At 44.9% G+C, this 25,413-nt stretch overlaps 1 protein-coding gene across 1 annotated transcript in view; it reads right to left on the minus strand.

Annotated features, from left to right (window-relative positions):
- The window catches only part of col7a1 (collagen, type VII, alpha 1), a 352,219-nt gene that overhangs the window by 252,478 nt on the left and 74,328 nt on the right, over positions 1-25,413 (minus strand). Inside the window, exons 10-12 of the mRNA XM_052017565.1 lie at positions 10,252-10,407; positions 7,422-7,541; positions 3,660-3,806 (exon numbers count right to left, since the gene is read on the minus strand). Coding sequence (XP_051873525.1) covers positions 3,660-3,806; positions 7,422-7,541; positions 10,252-10,407 — 423 coding nt within the window. The remainder of the gene's footprint in view (positions 1-3,659; positions 3,807-7,421; positions 7,542-10,251; positions 10,408-25,413) is intronic.

The following is a 25,413-nucleotide window of genomic DNA, read 5'->3' on the forward strand; positions in this document are numbered from 1 at the left end:
GGTTTTGTCAAAGGCAATAGATCAAACCCCTTCCCATTCAATTTGTATTATCAGAAATCTCAATGGATCAATCCCCTTCCCTTTCACTGGCATTGTCGAGTATTCCAATGGATCAAACTCTTCCCATAACTGGCATTGCAAAGAAGTCTGACTGATGCAACCCCATCCCATTCACTAGTAATTCCAATGGATTAAATGCTATCTCATTGCCATTCATCTCCATCTTACAGAATTCCAAAACCTTCCGTGTTCCATCAGTTTCCCTCTCATTAGTGGGTAAACTCCCTAGTTATTGTCTGTGAAGCTCCAATTGTTTCCCTTGGATCGAATCCCAAAGCCAATGAAACAGAGGGTTTTGTATTTCCTGCACAGCTCTTTAATCTGTAGTTTATTATCTCCAAGCTAACCCTGTTTTGGCAACACAAATATCTCTAAATAAAGATTCATGTGCAATAAAAGTACAAAGCTCCTGCGCTTACTTTGAAACGAAATTGAGTGCCCCAGAGTTTATTAAGCATTTTGCTGAATTGTGCTTTTCTTGTACGTTTGATGAGATGTGGGAGTTGCTGTCAAGGCCAGCGTTTATTGTCTGAATTTCCCCTGAGAAGGTGGTGGTGAGCTAACTTCTGGAACCACTGAACAGCCTGGTGAAGGTATTCACACAGTATCATCAGGTAGGGACTTCCAGGACTTAAACCTGTAATGATGATACATCATGAGTTTTTAAACCAAAAAATTCTCCAACTCAAGCCCAACAACCATTGCAGATGTTTGGGCACCTCTAACTTTGGCCTCTTGAGCATCCGTTATTTTAATCAATCCTTTGCCTGAAATTCCCTCCCTCAGCCGCTCCACATTTCCATAAATTCTTGCCAGCTATCCACGTGCTTCTTCATGTTCAATCAACAAACAAAATACTGGAGGAACTCAGTGGGACAGGCAGCATCTGTGGAGGGAAAGGAATTGTCGACGTTTCAGGCTAAGACCCTTCACCTGGACTGGACTGTCCACAGATGTTGCCTGGCCTGCTGAGTTCCTCCAGCATTTTGCTTTTTGCTGCAGATTCCAGTCTCTTGTGTTTCCTATCTCTTCATGTGTTCTGGCTTCAAAGTCTGCCCAATATTCCCTTCTAAGAGGACACACCTGCATTACTGGCAGCATATAAGTAGCCCTTGTAACTGGGTAGCTTGCTGGATGGTGCAGGTATCCTCTGAGCCAGTGGGAATCCTAATCCAGAGTCTGGAGTGGCCCTTCGAAATTGTTTGACCACCTCCTCCATCCAGAAGTGGAGAAACAAGGCTGAATTTCAGTCAAAGTCCGACCACCAGTGGGATTATAAACCTAACCAATCCTAGATTCAGCCAAGACACCTCGGAGTATCTCCTTGCAGTATGATGCAACAAGTGTTTAGATATACTTGCAGTTCAGAGAAGGCTCCCACTCCACTCTCTTGCCTGTTCCCCATGAGCTTTGACTCCCTAGTCCAAAGAATAGGCTTTAGGGAAAATGAGTGGGGGAATGGGGTTACATTCGATGGGCCAGATGGCCACTGCTATGTCCTAAGTAAAATAGTATTATGGAATCTTGAGTATAATCAATGACTCCACCTCCATTGACCGCTGTGGTGGAGGATTCCAACGAGTCACACTACTTGAAAGAAATCCTTCCTTATATTCACCTTAAATGGGTGACTCCTTATTCTGAAACTGTGTCCCTGGTTCTATATTCTCTCACCAGGGGAAGTATCCTCTTATTATCAGACCCCCTCGGAATCTTGCATGTTTCAATTAAAGCCAAGATTAGATCGACCATCCTCTTATTGAACATAAAGACCCACGTAAAGTACATCAGCCATCTTCTCTCTCCCTCCATGTCCTTTCTGATCTCTGATCAGCCTTGCCTCACCTCTCTCCACTTTTTTCATGTTTACAAGCCTACAGAAGATTTTTGGCCTCTTTTTTATGTCTGCTGTCATCTTTTTCTCATGGTCTCTAATTTTCCTTTTTTCCCTCCTCCTCTCAACTTTCTGTAATTAGCCTGGTTCTCACTAGTGTCAACAATTTGGCATGTGTGCCTTTTTTTAATTTACCTCCTTTTGCCCCTCCAGGGAGTTCTGGCTTTAACTTCCTACCCTTCCTACTAATGTCAAGAGGCAGTACACTCTTAAGGGCAAGACTCTTAACAGTGTTGATGAGCAGAAAGACCTTGGGGTGCAAGTCCATGACTCATTGAAAGTGGCTACACAGGTAGACAGGGTGGTTGAGAAGGCTTATGGAATGCTTGCATTTATTAATCGGGGTATCGAGTATAGGAGTCAAGAAGTTATGATGCATCTCTGTAGAACTCTGGTTAGGCCGTATTTAGAGTATTGTGTGCAATTCTGGTCACCTCACTATAGGAAGGATGTCGAGGCTTTAGAGAGGGTGCAGAGGAAGTTTACCAGGATGCTGGCTGGATTAGAGGGCATGTGCTATCAGGAGAGGCTGGACAAACTTGGCCTCTTTTCTCTGGAGCGGCGGAGGCTGAGGGGTGACCTGTTGGAAGTGTATAAAATTATGAGGGGCATAGATAGGGTGGACAAGCAATATCTTTTTCCCATTATTGAGCAATCCAATACCAGATGGCATGCATTTAAGGTGAAAGGGGGTAGGTTCAGAGCGGACATGAGGGGTACATTTTTTTACTGAGAGAGTGGTGGATGCCTGAAATGCGTTGCCTGATAGGGTGGTGGAGGCAAATTCACTGGGGGCTTTTAAGAGGGGCTTGGATGGGCACATGAATGAGAGGAAAATATAGAGGGATATGGGCATTCTGTGCGTAGGAGGGAATAGCTATGTCAGCACAACATTGTGGGCCGAAGGGCCTGTTCTGTGCTGTACTGTTCTATGTTCTCCCATATAGGAATGTATCTGAACTGGAGGTGTTAAAGGCCTCCCATTACTTCCTACTTGTGACCTACCTCTTGGGCCTCAGTATGATGTGACAAGTGTTTGGCAGAGTTACCAATCATCCAGGATTAGCCAGGAGTCTCCACTGAACTCAAATGAAGACTAATCTCCACCAGCAGCCAGGGTGAAAAATCATAGAGGCATTGACAAAACAAGTGCATCTTCAAACAAAAAAAACATAAATACTTCCTGTTTCTCTGTCACAAAAATGATAGAGATGAGAAGAAGTAATTTTTGACTGTCAAAAATCTTTGACTGATGAAAAATCACTTTGCTTTTCAAATGACTGGGAGGTTTTGAATTGCAAAGAAAGGTGTATAAGCTAACTAAGCAAAGGATGATGTTGGGAGGACATATCTATGGGACAGTCAGAGTTGAAAATAACCTGGGATGCGTAAATATCAGCAACTGACCTTTTTTGAAATTTTTAAATTTTGTTTACAGCGTGGTAACAGGTCCTTCCGGCCCAACGAGTCTGCGCCACCCATTTTAAACCCAAATTAACCTACCCGTATGTCTTTGCAATATGGGAGGAAACCGGAGCACCCGGAGGAAACCCACACAGACACGGGAGAACGTACAAACTCCTTACAGACAGCGACGGGAATTGAACCCCGATTGCTGGCGCTGTAATAGTGTCGCGCTAACCGCTACGCAACCGTGCCTTTGAGATTGAAGCAGTTTTGATCTACAGGTAGGTGAGAATGGTACCTGTTTTCATCCTGGTAGTAGCAGGAGGCCCCTCTGTTCTTCCATACAATGCCGTTAAGCTTACTGTGTAGTCAGTGTTTGGCAGGAGACCTTGAATTTGGTAAAATTCAGTGGATGGACTGAGCGCGACTATCAGAACATCTCTTCCTAAAGAGAGACAGAAAGGAACGTCAGGCAGAGTGGGGCAGAAATTCATCCACTGCTATATGCCATGCAATAAAACTTCAACAAAGGGAATTCAAAACCAGAGCTAATTGTATATATGTTATGAACTCATGCATTCGATGCTTGCAACAAAAGAGGCTCATCTCACATATGCTACCAAATTGCCTCATTAGTTTGTGCAATAAAGGGCAAATCTTCTGCCCCAATCTATCAACATTCCCAGAATTGCACAGAGGAAGTTAGAAAAATAATACACAAAAAAAAACAAGTTTAAACTAAACTACTACTGCTAGCCCAGTTAGAATACCCCCTGATTTACCCAGGGATAGTGCACAGGCTTCAGCAGTTGCTACTGGCAACCCTTCTCTCTTTAACGGAAGTTTGGGAAAAGAGCTAACTTGTTTCCTATTTTCTGAGTGTCATCCAGTGATGGACAGTGAAGCAATGCACCGTGATAGAGATGTGATCACATGCCTTACTATCAAGTGACAACAACTTGCATTAAAAGCCGTGATGTCAATAGAGCAAAATACCCCAAAGTGCTTCACAGGAGCTTCATCCAACAACATGCGACAATGAGCCACAGGGCAAATACTGGCACAGAAGACCACAAGCTTATGGAATGCTTGCATTTATTAATCGGGGTATTGAGTATAGGAATCAAGAACTTATGATGCATCTCTATAGAACTCTGGTCAGGCTGCATTTAGAGTATTGAGTGCAATTCTGGTCACCTCACTATAGGAAGGATGTCGAGGCTTTAGAGAGGGTGCAGAGGAGGTTTACTAGGATACTGCCTGGATTAGAGCGCATGTGCTATCAGGAGAGGCTGGACAAACTTGGTCACATCTCTCTGGAGAGGCGGAGGCTGAGGGGTGACCTGTTGGAAGTGTATAAAATTAGATGAGGGGCATAGATAGGGTGGACAAGCAATATCTTTTTCCCATTATTGAGCGATCCAATACCAGAGGGCATGCATTTAAGGTGAGAGGGGGTAGGTTCAGAACAGATGTGAAGGGTACGTTTTTTACTGAGGGAGTGGTGGATGCCTGGAATGCGTTGCCTGATAGGGTGGTGGAGGCAGGTTCATTGGGGGCTTTTAACAGGGGCTTGGATGGGCACATGAATGAGAGGAAAATGGAGGGATATGGGCAATCTGTAGGTAGAAGGGAATAGCTATGTCGGCACAACATTGTGGGCCGAAGGGCCTGTTCTGTGCTGTACTGTTCTATGTATGTTAAGGCCAAAGGGGCAGATCAAGCTGGATTCAGCTGCTACCCAGATTCACCTGCCTGAACATACCGGGGACGGGTGCAGAGGGTGAACCGCAAGGTCCCAGCAGTAACTGGGCAAAATACTGCTGAAGCCCCGCTCCTGGAACACCCTAACAACCTTTGACCTGGGGCAAAGCTGGGGGTGTGGGGGGGAGCTGGAGCTTCACCTCCTGTCAAAGCTGTCAAATTTTCCCAGATATTCAGGGGTATTTAAAAACTGTTAAGATGGCTTAAAATAATGTTTGAAAATTTAAACAAAAGAATTAAAAAAATAAATTAAAGCATTTTAAAACACGAAGAAATAATTTAAAATCTTGAAATTAAATGGCAGGACTCTTAGCAGTGTGGAGGAACAGAGGGATTTTGGGGTCCACATCCATATATCCTTCAAGGTTGCCACGCAGGTCAATAGGGTTGCTAAGAAGGCGTATGGTGTGTTGGCCTTCATTAGTCAGGGTATTGAGTTCAAGAGTCGCAAGGTGATGTTGCAGCTCTATAGAACTCTGGTTAGACCACACTTGGAGTATTGTGTTCAGTTCTGGTCACCTCATTATAGGAAGGATGTGGAAGCTTTAGAGAGGGTGCAGAGGAGATTTACCAAGATGTTGCCTGGATTGGAGAGCATGTCTTATGAGGATAGGTTGAGTGAGCTAGGGCTTTTCTCTTTGGAGAGGAGGATGAGAGGTGACTTGATAGAGGTGTACAAGATGATAAGAGGCATAGATCGAGTGGACAGTCAGAGACTTTTTCCCAGGGCGACAATGGCTAACACGAGGGGGCATAATTTTGGAAGGTGATTGGAGGAAGTTATAAGGGGGATGTCAGGGGTAAGTTTTTTTACACAGAGAGTGGTGAGTGCGTGGAACGCACTGCCTGAAGCGGTTGTGGGGGCAGATACATTAGGGACATTTGAGAGGCTCTTAGATAGACACATGAATGATAGAAAAATAGGGGGCTATGTGGGAGGGAAGGGTTAGATAGATCTTAGAGCAGGATAAAATGTTGGCACAACATTGTGGGCCGAAGGGCCTGTATTGTGCTGTGGTGTTCTGTTCTTAAATATTAATCACTTTCCCCTCCTTATCTTGTGGCTCGGAATCCCATTCAAATGAGGGTGGCAATACTACACAGAAACAGAGGCAGATTTCCTAGTGTAATGGTAGAAAGTTCATGGTTAGTCTCCAAGCAGCAGACGGCACTCAGCACATCCCAAACTGACAAGTCTCCATGATACCATGGGAATGACTAAACATAGGTGATTCTCCTTGGAACAGTGGGATACAGCCAGCACAATTAAGTGGGAGAGTGGGAGAGGGATGGAGGAGATTCCAGATCCTTTGCAGATTAGGACATAGAAATTAGCAGTGGAAGGATTAAAATTAGGGGTTAGAATTGGAAGAGCTCAGAGAACAGAGAACTACTGGTCTGAGGAGGTAAAAGAGACAGGGAAGGGTATGGCCGTGAGGATAAGAATTATGAATTCCAAAGCTTGGGAGCCAATGGAGATCAGTGAACACAGGAGATTAGAGCTCAGCAGAAGCTGATGTGAGATTCTGTTCACAGTTTGTGACATCCAAGGAACATGGGAATATAAGAAATAGGTAGAGAAAGATTTAGTATTGGGTTTCTTGAAGAATGTTAAGGTGGATGTCCCCAGGGCCTGATGGGATGTACACCATGTTATTGAGAGAGGCAAGGGATGAGATTGTTGGGGCCTTGACCAAGATCTTTGTGTCTCTCTAGCCACAGGCGAGGTCCCGGAGGACTGGCAAGTAGCTAATGTTGTTCTGTTGTTCAAGAAGGGAAATAGGGATAATCCTGGTAACTATAGAGCAGTGAGTCTCACATCAGTGGTAGGGAAGCTACTGGCGAGGATTCTTAGGGATAGGATTTATGAGCATTTGGAAAACCATGGCCTAATTACGGACAGTCAACATGGCTTTGTGGGGGAAGTTGTGTCTGACTTTGAGGAGTTGTGTCTTTGAGGAGGTGGCAAAGTGATCGATGAAGGAAGAGCTGTGGATGTTGTCTACCCAGCCAGGTTGTCTCTAACCTCAGGAATGCAAACCACCGAGGATGACTATATTTTGTCCTTTCAAGTTCTAGCTCCCAGGGAGGTAATGGCTCCTCCATCAACTAGAGGTGACACTGGAGCCTGTACTGGTGTTGAGGATTTGGAGTGCGATGAGGAGAGTGACTGGTTGAATAAGCCTGGTTGAGCTGTGTGTTTTATTAAATCGTGTTTTACTGATTTTACTAGATAATCACTCTGCTCTCATAACCCAATCTCTTTAGGTGTCTGCATCTGGTCAGATGTTCTCACCTGCAGATGGGCCCCACTTCAGTCGGTAGCCTGTAGCTCCACTCACTCCCCTCCACCTGACCTCCGCGCTCTGGGGAGTCACGTTCTGAATGGTCAGTTGCTGTACTTGTTTCAGAGCCACTGAAAGCACAAAACAGGTTCCATTTTATCTTAATCTCCAAACCCCCTGCTTCCTTCCCTCCACAATTTCTGGGTGGAGGGTCCAACAGGTAACAGTTGCCCCACAGAAATGGGACCTTCCAGGTTTGATCCACCTGACAACACAACAAAAGATTAAGATTGTCAATGTTCCAGCACAGTTCTGGAGCAAAAGCAGAAACTGCCAGAAGACACTCAGCAGGTCAGGCAGCATCTGCGGAGAGAGAAACAGATTAACAAGCATTCATCGTTCTCTCTCAGATGGAGAGAGTATTTGTGTCACCTCTACAGTCTTGGTCTGCCCCCCCAACCCCGATCACGCACATTCCCCTTTTTCTGTCCTCCTGTCTCTTTCTCTGCAACTTGAAACACTGTTGTTTTCTCCTTTCTCTAGATTGGATGAAGGGTCTTCGACAAAAAGTAGAAAAATGAGAAAACAAGGGTGTTTCACGTTGCAGAGGAAGAAACAGGAAGACAGCAAAAGGGGGATGTGTGTGACTGGGGGGCAGACCAACACTGTACAGTGACACAAATACTATCATCTGGGAGAGAGTGATGAATGCTTGGTAATCTGCTTGAAGGAGGGTAATGGAGGGAAATAGGTGATAGAGGGCAGGATACAGAAAAAGAAACACAACATTGGCACTCTGAGATGCAGAACATGACGGTTACTTGAAATTCAATACAATAGAGAATGCTGGAAATACTTAACAAGTCAAGAACCATCTGTGGAGAGAGAAAAACTGAGGTAACATTACAGGTGAATAACCTTACATCAACACTGACACAAACAGGAAAGGCCGGTTATCTGAAATTGCTAAATTCAGTATTGGGTCCTGACTGCTCTTCGGTGTATCCAAGTTTTGATGGAGATAAAGGGATATTGCTCTGTGTGTGTGTGTGTGTGTGTGTGTGTGTGTGTGTGTGTGTGTGTGTGTGTGTGTGTGTGTGTGTGTGTGTGTGTGTGCTTGTATGTGTATGTGCTTGTGTGTGTGTGTGTGTGTGTGTGTGCGCGTGTGTGTGTGCTTGTATGTGTATGTGCTTGTGTGTGTGTGTGTGCTTGTGTGTATTTGTGTTTGTGTGTATGTGCTTGTGTGTGCGTGTTTCTCTGTGTGTGTGTGTGTGCTTGTATGTGTATGTGCTTGTGTGTGTGTGCGCTTGTGTGTATTTGTGTTTGTGTGTATGTGCTTGTGTGTGTGTGTTTCTCTGTGTGTGTGTGTGTGTGTGCTTGTATGTGTATGTGCTTGTGTGTGTGTGTGCTTGTGTGTATTTGTGTTTGTGTGTATGCGCTTGTGTGTGCGTGTTTCTGTGTGTGTGTGTGTGCGTGTAGGGCGGTTGGAGACACAGAGTTCAGATAATTACAGTAGGTTTATGAGAAGTTTTTTGCACACAGTGAGTTAATGTGATCCGGGGTTCAGAGTATAGAAAGATCAATGGAAGTAGATTCAGTCGTCTTTCTCAAAAGATAATTTGGATAAATTATGTAAAAAGAATAAAACATAAAGATAGTGTCAACATAGAACACTACAGCACAGTACAGGCCCTTCAGCCCACAATGTTGTGCTGACATTTTATCCTGCTCTAAGATCTATCTAACCCTTCCCTCCCATATAGCCCCCCGTTTTTCTATCATTCATGTGTCTATCTAAGAGTCTCTTAAATGTCCCTAATGTATCTGCCCCCACAACCTCTACAGGCAGTGCGTTCCACACACCCACCACTCTCTGTGTAAAAAACTTACCCCTGACATCCCCCTTATACCTTCCTCCAATCATCTTAAAATTATGTCCCCTTGTGTTACCCATTTTCACCCTGGGAAAAAGTCTCTGACTGTCCACTCGATCTATGCCTCTTATCATCTTGTACACCTCTATCAAATCACCTCTCATCCTCCTTCTCTCCAAAGAGAAAAGCCCTAGCTCACTCAACCTATCCTCATAAGACATGCTCTCCAATCCAGGCAACATCCTGGTAAATCTCCTCTGCACCCTCTCTAAAGCTTCCACATCCTTCCTATAATGAGGCGACCAGAACTGAGCACAATACTCCAAGTGTGGTTTGACCAGAGTTCTATAGAGCTGCAACATCACCTCGCGGCTCTTGAACTCAATATCCTGACTAATGAAGGCCAACACTCCATACGCCTTCTTAACAACCCTATCGAACTGCGTGGCAACCTTGAGGGATTTATGGACGTGGACCCCAAGATCCCTCTGTTCCTCCACACTGCTAAGAGTCCTGAAATTAACCTTGTATTCTGCCTTCAAATTCGATCTCCTGAGGCGTATCACTTCACACTTATCCGGGTTGAGCGCCATCTGCCACTTCTCAGCCCAGCTCTGCATTCTATCAATCTACAGCAACCTTCTACACTATCCACAACACCACCAACCTTCGTATCATCAGCAAACTTACTAACCCAGCCTTCCACTTCCTCATCCAAGTTATTTATAATTGCAGACTCTTTCAAGGGCTAGCACAAGCATGATGGACCATCTTCTGCGCTGTAAGACTCTGTGAAGAAAGCTTTAAAGAAGTGAAAGGAAGCAATTGAACAGAATTAAAACACAGGCACTGATTGCCTTAAGGAATGCAGAGCCTCACTGGGTTGGAGTCCTTTCTCCGCTAAAACACATTCGATGCTTGCCAAGGGGTCTCCGGGTCACGCTGGCTGCCTCTCAGAGGTACTTACGCGTCTTTCCAGAGATGGAAGATGGCAGCGTTGTGTTGCCTGGGTGAATGGGCTGGATGGTGACAATATACTCGGTGTCTGGCAGCAGGTCCTTGAGGGTAAAGGTGGCTATGTTAGCACTCAGGGTCTTCTCTTCCAGCTGGATATCTGCATCTCCTGAAAGCAGAGGTGGAGGAATTGTCAGTGAAAATCATATTTCATCTTGGGAAGAATTAATGCAATTTTACACCTGCATTTACCATAAAGTCCGCTATATAATCACGACTGCCATAATGAAGAATGTGAGCATTTCACCCTCTCATTGAGATGGTGTCTGATCCTCTGCCTCATCCACTTTTCAGTCTGACTCTATATTCCCCAATTCTCCTAGTATTCACAGAATTACAGTCTCGAATATAATGACTAATCATCCACGGCTCTTTGAGACAGCGAACCCCAAAGATTTACTAATCTCATCTCAGGCCAGCCCTTATCCTGAGACAGTGACCACGAATTCTAGGCTCTCCATCCAGGGAGAACAGATCCTGGGTCCCTACCCCCTCGAACTCTCAAAGAACTTGTGCAATAAAGACACCTCTCATTCTTCTAAACTCCTGAGTTATCAGTGCATTGAATATTGAAGCTGTTCGTTCATTGAGGTGTTTTACAGTGAAATTCCGATAATTTGTTATAAGACGATAATGTTCCCGCATCTGGCTCATCAGGTGATGTTTGCCGCCCTCCCTTCCCACTCACTCTCTCGTTCTCTCTTTCATCCAACCAGGACTTTGTTTCCTGTGCTCCGTTTAAACTTACTGGGTTCACTGGAACATTTAGTGCAACATCTAAAAAGGTGAATTATATGTGTGTTGGGTTATTAATGGGACTAATATCCAATACTCCGGAAAATCTGACAATCCAGCACCATCAAATTGCCAAACCTGCCTTATTATCGGAGTTTTATTGCACTGTCTTGTCAGATTTTATTTTGAAAGCAAAATTCTGCAGATAATGGAAATAAATAACAGAAAATGCTGGAGAGAGTCAGCTGCTGAGGCAGCATCTGTGGAGATCTGAAAGGTTATCTCTAACTTTCTCTCCACAGAGTCATAGAGTCATACAGCAGAGAAACAGACCCTTCAGCCCAAACAGTCCATGCTGACCAAGATTCCCATCTAAACTGGTCCCATTTGCCTGTGTTTGGCTCATATCCCTTTAAACCTTTCCTATCCATTTACCTGTCCAAGTGCCTTTTAAATGTTGTTAATGTACCTACTTCAGGCACCTCCTCTGGCGGGTCATCCATATATGGACCACCCTCTTGTGTGAAAAAAAGTTGCCCCTCAAGTTCTACGCCGCTATATCATCCCACTGCAAACAGGCCACATTACTTGGGTTCACACAACAGGGTTTACAAAGAAGGCAGTAGTCTTGGCTGTGCACTCTGTGTTGTTCAGACTGCCTTGCGAAGGGCCCAATAGAAGGGCACTGTTGAACTCAGAGAGGAGACAGCAAGCCCAGATCCTAGAATGTCTGCTGAATGGAAGGGGGGAGAAACAAAGAATTTCATCGTCCTACACAGCAGGAGATGGAATGAGTTCTCTGGATAATGAGGGGGCAAAAAAACTGATGGGAGAAGATATTTAGACGTTCAGATTTAACTTTGTGACTGAACCTGTGACAACTCCGGGACCAGATTTGATTCCAGCCTACGCAGAGTTCAGCAGAAGTAAAGTTGTGTTTAATTAAAGGATGACTGAAAATTTAGCACGCCTAATTACCGTGTCAACCTCACTGCTCCTGGAACATTTGGCAATCCATGAATGTAGGAGGAACTAACTGCCGAAGAAGTTCGGGAATTAGAAAAACATTCCTTTCCCACTAATGAGAATTACCTTTCCTGAGGTTCACACAATGTGTGAGGGACATCCTTATTATCAATACGGATGTCCCTCACATATTGACAGCACCAAAGCAGACCATTCAACCTAACTGGTCTGTGCTTACATACAAATCTCAGCACGGTTAAATAACTTCCCATTGGACCCCAAAGGTGAAATTCATTTGTGGCAGCCCAGTTTTAAAGACCCGGGATCACAGACCTTGTTGGTTCACCCCCTCACCAATCCCTGACAATGACAAGCTTTGAAACAAACTAAACAGCCGCAACGGCCAATAATATTTACAACTAATGGGCAAACATAATGATCAAACCTGCTGGAATACATCCAGCATGAGGAATAAGTGCCAAGGTCCTGTGTTACTGCATTAAAAATGCAGCATTGAACTGAAGGAAAACAGCTTCTCTTTCCACTCATTGAACCTTCAAATGACCATTGTGTTGTCACAGATTCCTGCTGTGTAAATCACTGGGGTGGTTTATTTATTCGTCATATTTGATGGTCTGTCATGCAGTTGACTAACGTTATAATTGTTCACTCAACCAAGACTTCTTTCCCATTCTCCCACACCAACCAGCCCCGTCACTTCCCACAGTGACCGGTCCTGAACCACTGATGCTTGTGTACCACCTTAACACACCTTCACCATGCTCCTAAAAACAGTTCTTGAAGAACTGGAAAGAGCGCAGAAAAGATTTACAAGGATGTTGTCAGGACTAGAGGTCTTGAGTTATAGGGAGAGGCTGGCCAGACTAGGTCTTTATTTCTTGGAACGTAGGAGAATGAGGGGCGATCTTATAGAAATATTTAAAATTATGAGAGGCATAGATAAGGTGGACGGTAACAGTCTTTTCCCCAGGGTAGGGCAGTCCAAAACTAGGGGGCATAGATCTAGGGTGAGAGGGGAAAGATTTAAAAGGGGCCTGAGGGGCAACTTCTTCACGCAGATGGTGGTGAGTATATGGAACGAGCTGCCAGAGGAAGTGGTTGAGGCAAGTACAATAGTATCATTTAAGAAGCACTTGGATAGGTACATGGAGGGGTGGGGCTTGGAGGGATATGGGCCGAACACAGGAAATTGGGACGAGCTAGGCGGACAATGTGGTTGGCATGGACTGGTTGGGCCGAAGGGCCTGTATCCGTGCTGTATTGCTCTATGACTCTATGACGCTGCCTCCAGTGATGAGGAGAGCATCATCACACTAGATGGAGATGGACCTCATCTGGTCCATCTACTTCACCTTCCCATTATGTCACCCTTCTCCGCCCTGGCCTCAACTTCATGCTCCCCATTCGTCACCCTCCAGCAGCCGTCTCCACCTTCATTCTCCCTTCCCCCACCGGGCTCCATCTGCCTTCTTCCTCCCTTGTCGGCTTGCACCTATCGCCCACATGCCTTTGTCTCCCAGCTCCACCCCTGCCCCTGCTCCACCTGTCTCCATCTGCCCGTCATCCTTCACCCCTACTGGCCCCTGTCGCACCCCTCCCCCTCTCCTCTTTATTCCGGCTATCTTCCCTCTCCATTGATGAATGGTCTCAAGCCGAAACGTTAGCAATTCCTTCCCACCCCCCATGATTTCAAGCCGAAACGTTAGCAATTCCTTCCCCCCCACAGATGCTGCTCAATCCCCTGAGCTCTTCCAGCAGTTGGTTCCTTTGCTCCAGATTCCAGCATCTATAGTCTCTTGTGTCTGTAGTTCATGTTCTTGCAACCTTTAGATCTGATCAATTCAAAACCTTCTCAACCAGTTTCCCCTCCAATAATTCCCATTCATTGTCCTATACATTCATCACTTCTGTGCACATTGGTACCCACTCCGGCAACACCAGATCCTAACATCCATGTTTTCAAACCCTCCATGGCCTTGGTTCTCCATAATCTCCTCCATCCCTCTACACTGCTCCAGTTCCGGCCTTTGTGCATTCCTGCTTTCAATCTCTCCACTGCTGGCAGCCGTGCCTTCAGCTGCCTGGGCTTTGAGCTCTGGAACCACCTCCTCCAAACACGCCTCTCCCTTACTGCAAGATGCTCCTTAAATCCTAAGTCTTCCATAGAATTGTGAGTTAGTGTCAAATCTTGTTGGCTGTCATTGCCGTGAAGCACCTTGGGAGGTTATGTACTGTATTTTATAAGTGCAGCTGTTGATGTTGAATCACTGCCTGGAAACCCAGACTTGAGTTATCATAGTCAATGCAATGGACTTAAGTGCTGAGAATGGAACTGTTCCTATATCTCTGCGCACAACATCAGCATCAAATGCTGGTGGGCAGATTAGATAAAGCACAGATTGGATGCAAGTTAAAGCCAAATTCTCCCTAATGACCGTTAACTCCAGCCACAAACAAAAGTTTCCACCGAACTTTGCCCCATTAACCTGCCCTTCTTTTATGTTGCACTGCATACTGCTCCTGCCTGGGGAGGATGTCTGATAGCTCCTGAGCCTCACTTTATTGGGAAGGTTTACAACCAGCAATCCTTCAGCTGAATTAAGGCCCCGAATCCAGCAGAGAAGGGCAATCTTTGAATCTAGTCCCTGTTATAAGAGTTACAAATGGTTCAGAATCCACATAAGGGCAGTACAGTGCTGTAGCTGCTGCCTTACAGCTCCAGCAACCTTGTTTGATCCAACTTCCGGTGCTGTCTGTGTGGAGTTTGCATGTTCTCCCTGTGAACATGTTGGTTTCCTGGGGGTGCTCTGGTCTCCTCTCACATTCAAAAGACACATGGGTAGGTAGCATAATGAACAATTGTCCCAACTGTGTAGGTGAGTGGTAGAATGTGGGAGGGGCAGTGTGTTAGGGAGAAGGGGGAAGTTGATGGGAAAGTGGGGTGAATAAGTTACAGGAAAAATTGGTTGGGAATGGGATTGCTCTGTGAGACAGTATAGATGAGATATCTTTATTAGGCACATGTACATCGAAACACACAGTGAAATGCTTATTTTGCTCAGAGTGTTCTGGGGGCAGCCCGCAAGTGTCACCATGCTTCTGGCGCCAACATAGCATGCCCACAACTTCTTAACCCGTATGTCTTTGGAATGTAGGAGGAAACCGGAGCACCCGGAGGAAACCCACACAGACACGGGGAGAACGTACAAACTCCTTACAGACAGCGGTCTACCCTGCCTGCCCAAGCTCAGTGAGCCGAAATGGCCTCTTTCTAAGTAACATGGAATTATAGAATATTTATGTTTTAAGAGGCCACCATCTCCCTGCCAATCAGAAAAAGAGGTACCCAGTCTAATCTCACCTACCAGCACCAGGTCCCCAACCCCGCTGGTCATGTGATGAGTGTTTCTGCCTCCACCACCAAGCAGTGAGTTATAGACCCCAACACTCTCTGGGTGAAAAATATTTTCCTCACCTCCCCTCTAATCTTTGCCAATTACTTTAGATCCATGGCCCCCGTGTCTCACCCCTCTTCGAAGGGAAATAAGTCCTTCCCATTATTCTATAGAGGCCATTCAGAATATTATACACCTCAGTCAAGTCTCCACTAAGCCTCTGCGATGTCAAATGGCCCTAGCTTATTGAATCTTTCCTAAAGCTGTCCAGTCCTTACAGCATAGAACATAGAACAGTACAGCACAGTACGGACCCTTGTGCCGACCTATATAAACACCTACTCCATGATCAATCTAACCCTTCCCTCCTACACAGCCCATAACCCTCCATTTTAGTTACTTCCATGTCCCTATCTAAAAGTCTTTTAAATGCCCCTATTGTATCAGCCTCTACCACCACTTCTGGAAGTGCTTTCCAGGCAAACACCACTCCCTGTGTAAAGAACCTACCTCTGGCATCTCCCCTAAACTTTCCTCCTCTGACCTTAAACTGATGTCCTCTGGTATTGGCCATTGCCTCCCTGGGGAAAAGGTGCTGGCTGTCCACTCTATTTATGCCCCTCATAATCTTATACACCTCTATCAAGTTGCCTCTCATCCTGCATCACTCCAAAGAGAAAAGCCCTAGTTCGCTCAACCTTTCCTCATAAGACATGTTTTCTAATGCAGGCAGCATCCTGGTAAATCTCCTCTGCACCCTCTCCAGTGCAGTCACATCTTTCTTGTAATGTGGTGACTGGAACACAGAGTTCAAGCTATGGCCCAACAAACAATGTATGCAGTAAACCTCCAGCTCTTATATCCTACGCCTTAAGGGAGCTTCTCCCAATATTTTTACCCACTTTATCGACCTATCCTACTACCTCTAAGAGTCATTAATTTCACCCAGACAAAACTCAGCATGCTTTTTACCAAATTATCAGTCACCCTCCAATAGCAGAGATTAAATAGGTTCAATGTCTTGCATGAGTTTTACCCTTTTAAACTTTAAGTATAGGCTCTGAATCTTTCCTTTTATCACCACACCTGTCGTCCCCTTTGAAATAAAATCTAATTAGAGAGCAAATGCCCAAGAGCTGCACAAGAAAATCAGAACGGGAGCATTTTTGTTTTGATTTGCCCGAAAGATAGGAAAATCACTGCTGACACCAGCATTTATTGTCCAGCCCTGATTGCCCCTGGACTGATGAGACAGTTAAACGTCAGCCTCATTGGTGGGTCTGGAGTCACATGTAGGCACGACAGGATAAGGATGGCAGATTTCTTTCCTTGAGGAACATCAGTGAACCACATGGGTTTTGACAACATGATATGAAAATGGAAAATGCTCAGCAGGTCAGGCAGCATCCGTGGAGGGAAAGGGATGGTTGACGTTTCAGGTCGAGACCCATCATCTGGACTGGAAGATAAGAGGGTAGATGGCCGGTATAAAGAGGAGAGCAGAAAGGGTGGAGCAAGAGCTGGCAGGTGATGGGTGGATCCAGATGGGGAGGGGTTATAGGCAGATGGAGGAGGGGAAAATAACGACGGGAGGTGATAGGTGGAGGCAACAAAGTTCTGCAGATGATGGAATCTGATAGGAAAGGAAGGTACAGCATGGAACCAAATAAGGGAGGTGGTGTGGGGAGATGGGAATAGTAGGAGGGGGGGGAACCCGGTGCTCTTTCAGCCCTGATGGTCTCAACCCGAAACATCAACTGCCCATTTCCCCCCACAGATGCCGCCTGACCCGCTGAGTACCTCTAGCAGTTTGTTTGTTTTGCTCCAGATTTCGGCATCTGCAGCCTCTTGAATCTCCAAGAGAGAAAACAAGTTACTTGAAGCAGCAGAGAACGTGGGGGGAGGGCAATGGGGTGAAACAGCAGGAACTTCTGTGAGAGGGTGAAATAATGTGGCCATTAGATGGGCAGGTTAAGTTCCTTTGTCTGTGTAACGTGTTGCTAACATTGATTTCCATTTTGAGTTTTGACAAGAGTCTGGTAGTTTCATGACTGCCAACCATGAGACTAGCTTTTTCCTTTAAATTCCATATTTTCAAAAATATAATCACTGAATTTAAATTCCCCAGATTTGAACTCATGTCTCTCGACTAATGGTCCAAAACTCCGAGTGTCCATCCACTAACTCCACTGCTACACTGCCGAACCACAGGGGTTGGACCCCAAGAGATCTACTGGATAAATCTCACTGATCTCATCTACTCTCTAGAATCGGATTCCTTCTCCACCAACTTTAACAGCATCATCACCTATATAAACAAACTTTTCTGGTGAAGTATATCTTTATTGCTGAGACTATAGTGATGAGGTCTATAATGAAAGAGCGAGAGAGGGCTAGTCTTTTTTTATAGATGTGTCACCTTTCAGGATATTCCAAATTGTATTACAGCCAGTACAGTGTTATCATCGTAGGAAATGCAGCAGACAATTTAAACAGAATTAGTTCACACAAACAGCAATACAGTAATGATAGAGACATAGACGCAGGGACCGCTCCCTCCGCGTCTCTCTAGTTCATTCACAACTTTTCATCTCCCCTGTCAAGCTTCAGAAGAATTTTGTACATTTCAGTATGATCACTTCTCATCCTTACTTCACTCTAGAGGTGGACCACTTCACCTCTCCTCATACAACAAACCTGCCACCCCAGCAACTAATCAGGTGAGCCTCCACTATAGGCCATCTGGTACAAGCACGTCCTTCATCCTTGTGTCTTTTCTGCACCCTCTCTAGCTTATATGACAACCAGAAGAGCCGACAACTTTTTCACGCAGAGGGTGGTGAGTATGTGGAACGAGGTTCCAGAGGAAGTGGTTGCAACAGGTACAACAGTATCATTTAAGGGGCACTTGAATAGGTACATGGAGGGGCGGGGCTTAGAGGGATATGGGCCGAATGCAGGAAATTGGGATTGGCTGTGTGGTCAGCATGGACTGGTTGGGCTGAAGGGCCTGTATCCGTGCTGTAGTGCTCAATGACTCTACAACTCTAATATTCCAGGTGCAGTCTCATCAACATCTTGCACAGCTGTAACATGATATCCCAACTCTTGTACCCGTTGCCCTGACTGATGAAGGCAAGCGTACCATACACCTTCTTCATCACCCTGTCTATTTGTGTCGCCACTTTCAGGGGACTGGTTTCAATGCTGACACCCTTCCTTAGCTGTCAGTCTATCAATATAGCTTGTCTATCCCATGGGAATGCTATTTGAGACAATATTGGGCATGGTAGTGTAGCGGTTAGTGTAACGCTATTACAGCGCCAGCGACCCAGGTTGAAGCCCTGTTTCACCAGGGCTATCTATAAGTGGAGGAAGACATCTCCACTCTTGATTTCAAATCCTCTTCCAATAAATCTCCACTCTAGTTTTCAAATCGAATCCTCTTGCAATGAACAGAGGGTATGCTGTAGTGAACAGATAAAGCAGCTACAGTGCTGACAAAGGGAATTAGTATTGGTATTGGTTTATTATTGTCACTTCTACTGAGGTACAGTGAAAAGCTTGTCTTACAAACCGATTGTACAAGTCAATCCATTACACAGTGCAGTTACACTGAGTTAGTACAGAGTGCATTGATGTAGTACAGGTAAAAACAATAACAGTACAGAGTAAAGTGTCACAGCTACAGAGAAAGTGCAGTGCAATAGGGTGCAAGGTCAGGTAGATCGTGAGGTCATAGTCCATCTCATTGTATAAGGGAACCATTCAATAGTCTTATCACAGTGGGGTAGAAGCTGTCTTTAAGCCTGGTGGTACGTGCCCTCAGGCTCCTGTATCTTCTACCCGATGGAAGAGGAGAGAAATGTCCCAGAGAGAATGAACACCAGCTTACAGCTGTTCTTAGTGCTCAGCTGGCAGAAAGACATTTAAAATAATGTCTTATATAATAAACACAATGGAAGATATCCTTTCCCGTGTACGTTATAAAACCAACAGTAATTACCGTTATCACGTGCATTTGTAACCGCTCTGTATACAAATGATGGCTCATCTCTTCTGATCTTATGGCAGAGAACGCCATTCGACCTGTCAAGTTTATGCTAACTTTCAGAACATTCCAATCAGTCCCATTCCCCCACTTATTTTCCTGTAACGCACTCCATCTCATGTGCTCATTAACATCCCACCCCAATCCACCTACTCCAGAGGTAATTTAGAGTAACCAATTAACCTATCAGCTGGTCTCCAGGATGCCGGAGCGACCCAGAGCATCCAGGGGAAGCCCACACAGTCACAGGGAGAACATGTGAGTTCCACACATTCGGCACTGGAGGTCAGGGTCGAACACGAGTTACTGGAGCTGTGAGGCAGCAGCACTAAACCGTAGTACCACTGTGGCACCCAGTTCAACCTGCCAACATCATGCATCACAGGTGGTCTCCCTTTCCCCTCACTCTCTGGTCCTGATTATATTAGAACTGTGGACACAGGTTCTCAAGAACACAGGCAGCTTGCTCTAAAATAGCACTGAAGGGAACAAGGCTTTGAGGACTTACACAGAAGACACTAACATGAAGATGGGAGGGCAGGTGTGACTTTGATCAGTGAATAGACATAGAACCTGAAGGTGATGCTTTGAAGAGGATAATTAAGAAATCATGGGGCAATTTGAAGTGTTGGGGGAGGGAAGAGCCAGTTGAACTGATTGGTAAAGAGACTGAATTTAAACCAAGAGTAGATTGGTGGAGGAAATAAATGCAGTCTTTAAATGAAGCACTGGGTATGCTTTAGAACACTAACACTTCCCCTCTAAGGCACAGACGAACCAGATATAGCAACGTGTCGCCATTCCTTTATCGTCACTGGGCCAAACGCTAGAACTCCCTCCCCAACAGCAGTGTGGGAGCACCTCCTGCAGAAGGACTACAGCATTTGGGAATTTAGCTTCTCAAGGGCAGTTAGGGACAGGGAATATATGTTGGCCTTGTCAAAGGTGTTCACAGTCCATTAGTGAATGAATGGAAAGAACACAGCCCTCAGTCACCGCTACTGAACATACTAATGACTGCACAGTTTATCCCAGTTCCAAAATTTAGTTCAGTCAAAGTCAAACAATGAACTTCAAACGGAGCGAGTACAATAGTGACCAATATCACAATGCCTGAAGAGTTTCCACAATCGAAGACAAATCTCTACCCTCTTATGTTCCACATCTCAACTACAATAAAGCTTTAATTCCACACATTAGTGTTTACAAAATGTTTCCTTTCTTAATTTAGGAATCTGCCCCGCAAAATTACAGCTTTCAACAAAGCACAATAACCTTCACCTCAAGTCTGTGATCTGGTTCCACCAACACAATCTTCCTAATCTTCAACAGATGCATCTGCAGACCCCAGGGAGAACACCTCAACACCGGGAAGCACTTCAAAAAAAGTAAAATTAACATCAGTGAACTACTGTTTGAAATCCCAGAATCTTACAGCAGTGGAAGTAAGAGAATCCAGCGTGTAGTGGCACTGCTACCCTGTCTGCTGCCCTTGTCTGTTGGTGGTAGACAGCACTGGTTTGAGCAATGCTGTTGAAGTAACAGGTGAATAACCACAGCGCCTTTTATAGGTGGCACACGCTGCAGCCACTGTGCGGCGGAGATCGCAAGATCATCACAAGACAAAGGAGCAGAAGTAGGCCATTCGGCCCATCGAGTCTGCTCTGCTACCTCACCATGAGCTAAACTATTCTCCCATCTAGCCCCAATTCCTGGCCTTTTCCCCATATCCCTTGATACTTTGACTAACTGATTAGATTCCTATCAATCTCCTCCTTAAACACCCCCAATGATCGGGCCTCCACAGCTGTATGTGGCAACGAATTCCATAAATCCACGACCCCCTGGGCTAAAGAAATTTCTCCTCATTTCTGTTCTAAATGGGTACCCTCTAATTCTAAGACTGTGCCCTCTAGTCCTGGACTCACCCACCAAGGGAAACAGCTTAGTCACATCTACAGATGGAGTTGTCTCTGATTGTGTCTTTTTTTTTTGCACTAATGTTTTGTTTCTGCCTCTCCACTGTCTTGAAAATTTATGTATAATTTATATTCTGCATGTTGTCTGTACCTATGTGCCTTGATGCTGCTGCAAGTTTTTCATTGTACCTGCACCTCACCGTACTTGTGCACATGACAATAAACTCGACTTGACTTGGGAAACTATATGTTTAAGATGGAGGACAGATATGCGTGGATCGAACATAAATTACCGGACTTGCAGAATTCTAGGTCACTGATGCAGAGACACATTTTCAAACAGCAACCTGGGGAATTTAAATTTGAATGCTTTAATAAATTTAGAATAAGTCTCTGCTGTAGTCAACATGAAGTCTAACCCATCTGGTTCACCAATGTCCTTCGGGGAAAGAGATCTTGTTGTTCTTGCTTGATATAGCCTAAATGTGATTCTAGATCCAAGTGTGCTCGACTCTTAACAGCCTCCCCAATTCAGGGCATAAAGTTATACAGCATAGAAACAGGCCAACTAAGATGTCTACCCCATTTGCTAGCTTTTGGCCCATATCCCTCTAAACCCTTTCAATCCATGTACTTGTCCAAATGTCTTTTAAGCATTGTAAATGTACCCACCTCTACCACTTCCTCTGGCAGCCTGTTTCATATACCCAGCACCCTATGTCTGAAAGAGTTTTAGTTCATCTTTTTAAATCTTTCACCTTTCATCTTAATTTCAGGAGCAGCCATCATCAGATATCTGAACAGACCATGAACCCATGAAACACTACCTCATCATTCCTTTTTTTTTAACACTATTTATTTATTTTGTATAGTTTTTTTATGTCTTTGCACTGTACCTCTACCACTTCCTCTGGCAGCCTGTTTCATATACCCAGCACCCTATGTCTGAAAGAGTTTTAGTTCATCTTTTTAAATCTTTCACCTTTCATCTTAATTTCAGGAGCATCCATCATCAGATATCTGAACAGACCATGAACCCATGAAACACTACCTCATCATTCCTTTTTTTTTAACACTATTTATTTATTTTGTATAGTTTTTTTATGTCTTTGCACTGTACTGCTACCGCAAAACAACAAATTTCACGGCATACAAGACTGTGATAATAAACCTGATTGTGATTCTTAAATCTATGTCCTCTAGCTTTAGACTCCTCTCCCCGGGAAAAAGGTCATCTACCTTAACTACGCCCTCATGATTTTATATACCTCCACAGGGTCACCCCTCAGCCTCTTATGTTCCAGGGAGAAAAGTGCCAACCTCTTCTGTCTCTCCTTATAGCTCAGCCCTTCAGTTTTCGTGAACCTTTTCTGCACCCTTCCAGCTTAATGACATCCTTCCTATAGCTGGGCGGCCGGAACTGCGCACAATGCTCCAAGTGTGGTCTTGCCAACGACTTGTACAGTTGCAACATGATTTTCCAGCTCCTATACTTAATGCCCTGACCAATGAAAACAACCATGCCAAAAGCCTTCTTCACTATTAGGGCAGTTAGGGATAGACAATAAATGCTGGCATTGTCAGCAACATCCCATGATCAAATAAACAGTACAGCTAATCAAGCCACTGCCTCACAGCTACAGAGAACCAGGTTCAATCCTTACCCCGGGTGTTGTCCATACGGAGTTTGCACATTCTCCCAGTAACTGTACCTCCCACATCCCAAAGATGTGCAGGTTGGTAGGTTAATTGGCCACTGTAAATTGCCCTGAGTGTGTAGGTGAGTGGTAGGACCTGGGTGGAGTTGATGGGAATGTGGGGACAATGAAATATGAAATTAATGTAGGATTAAATGCGTCATTGATGGTCGGTACAGACTCGGTGGACCAAAGGGCCTGATTCTGTGCTAGACATCTCTATGACTTTAATAATAAGAATAAGAGGTTATCAGTCAAGCAGGCTACTTTGTCCGATTTCGTCAAGCTTCATGAGTGTTGCTGAACCCACATTCATCCAGGCAGGTGAAGGGTATTTCACCATGCTCCTAACTTGTGTGTGGATGGTGGAAAGTTAAATAAACCACGCCTCACGGCAGCAGGGGAAATCCCTTCAGCCATCTGCATCTAGTCGATGCTTCACTGAGATTATTGCCGGTCTCCAATGAGCCCCATCAACCCTTCCGTTCCCACGGCACTTCCCTTCTCCAGAATTTGCAACCATTCTTCAAAAGTAATTAAATGACAGCTTTACAAAGGATATATCCTTTCTGTCATCTGAATTTATGTCAATCCAACATAAAATGTTTCAAGAAAAAATGCACAGGCAAAGCAGAAACTGAATTACATTTCCATCAGAACTGGTGGTGACTTGAAAAGTTGTGCCGATCACATCTGAACTTGCAACTAGCTTTAATATGAACCGAATACGATCTAAGTTCATAGTCCAACAACTCCAAAGAATTTTCCAATGTCAACCAAGGATATGAATGACTGACAAACCTCCACTTCATGACCTCCCAGGACCTTTGTCCCCCTGAAATATTTTGATAAACAGCAGCCAACATTCACAATGCAGGCACCCACAAACATCAGAGTGATAATGACCTGTGGACTAGAAAGTTGATTAGAAAAACAAAGATTTTGGCGTCGTTTTTTTTGTGTAAAATTGTCTTGCTCCCATTTCTGATGGCAGTCTTAGAGTCACAAAGTCATACAGCGTAGAAATAGGCCCTTCAGCCCATCATGTCTATGCCAACCATTTACTATCTATCCATGCTAATACCATTTACAAGCACTTGGTCCATGGCCTTCTACGCCTCTGTGATTTAAGTCTACATACTTTATACTGTTAGTGCTAGGAGAATCTTTGCTTCCACCATCCCCTCAGGCAGTGTGTTCCAGGTTCCAACCATCCACTGGGTGAAGTTCTTCCTCAGATCCTCTTACCCCAAAGTCAAAACCTTTATTTCCACACTAAACCGAGGTGTAAATCATGAAGCAGGACTCGAACTGCAAGTGATCTAGAACGTAGAACAGTACAACACAGGAACGGGGCCCTTCAGCCCACAATATCTGCGCTGAACACAATGCAGAAGTAAACTAAATCTCTTCTGCCCGCACACGATCCATATCCCTCCACTCCCTGCATGTTCATGTGTCTAACAGCCTCATAAACACCACTATTGTATCTGCTTCCACCACCACCCCCGTCAGCCAGTTCCAGGCACCCACCACTCTCTGTGTAAAAAATGTAAGGTATCTTTATTAGTCACATGTACATCAAAACGCACAGTGAAATGCATCTTTTGCATAGACTGTTCTGGGAGCAGCCGCAAGTGTCACCATGCTTCCGGCGCCAACATAGCACGCCCACAACTTCCTAACCTGTACGTCTTTGGAATGTGGGAGGAAACCGGAGCACCCGGCGGAAACCCACGCAGACACACAAGGAGAACGTACAAACTCCTTACAGTCAGTGGCCGGAATTGAACCTGGGTTGCTGGCACTGTAATAGTATTATGCTAACTGCTACACTACCATACTGCACATCTCCTTTAAGCTTTACCCCTCTCACCTTAAATACATGTCCTCTAGCAGACATTTCTGCCCTGGGAAAAAGATTCTGACTGTCTACCCTATCTATGCCTCTCATAATTTTATAAACTTCTATCAGGTCTCCCCTCAGCCTCTGACGCTCCAGAGAAAACGACCTAAGTATGTCCAACCTCTCCTTATAGCTCATACCCTCTAATACAGACAGCATCCTGGTAAACCTCTTCCACACCCTTTTCAAAGCCTCCACATCCTTCCTGTAATGGGGCGACCAGAAGTAGACAATACTCCAAGTGTGGCCTAGCTAAAGTTTTATCTAAAAGGCCCCCGTTGCTTTTACCTTCCCTCCAACACGGAATTCCTTGTGATATCCCTTTGCAGACAGGTGGCACTGACTAAGCTGGCAGTAGTAGTTCACTAGATGCTCTGTACAGGTGGTTTGTAGCCCCACCGATGGGTGTGACAGTGTCCCATTGA

Source organism: Pristis pectinata, chromosome 6 (assembly GCF_009764475.1).
Source record: "Pristis pectinata isolate sPriPec2 chromosome 6, sPriPec2.1.pri, whole genome shotgun sequence".
NCBI lineage: Eukaryota > Metazoa > Chordata > Chondrichthyes > Rhinopristiformes > Pristidae > Pristis > Pristis pectinata.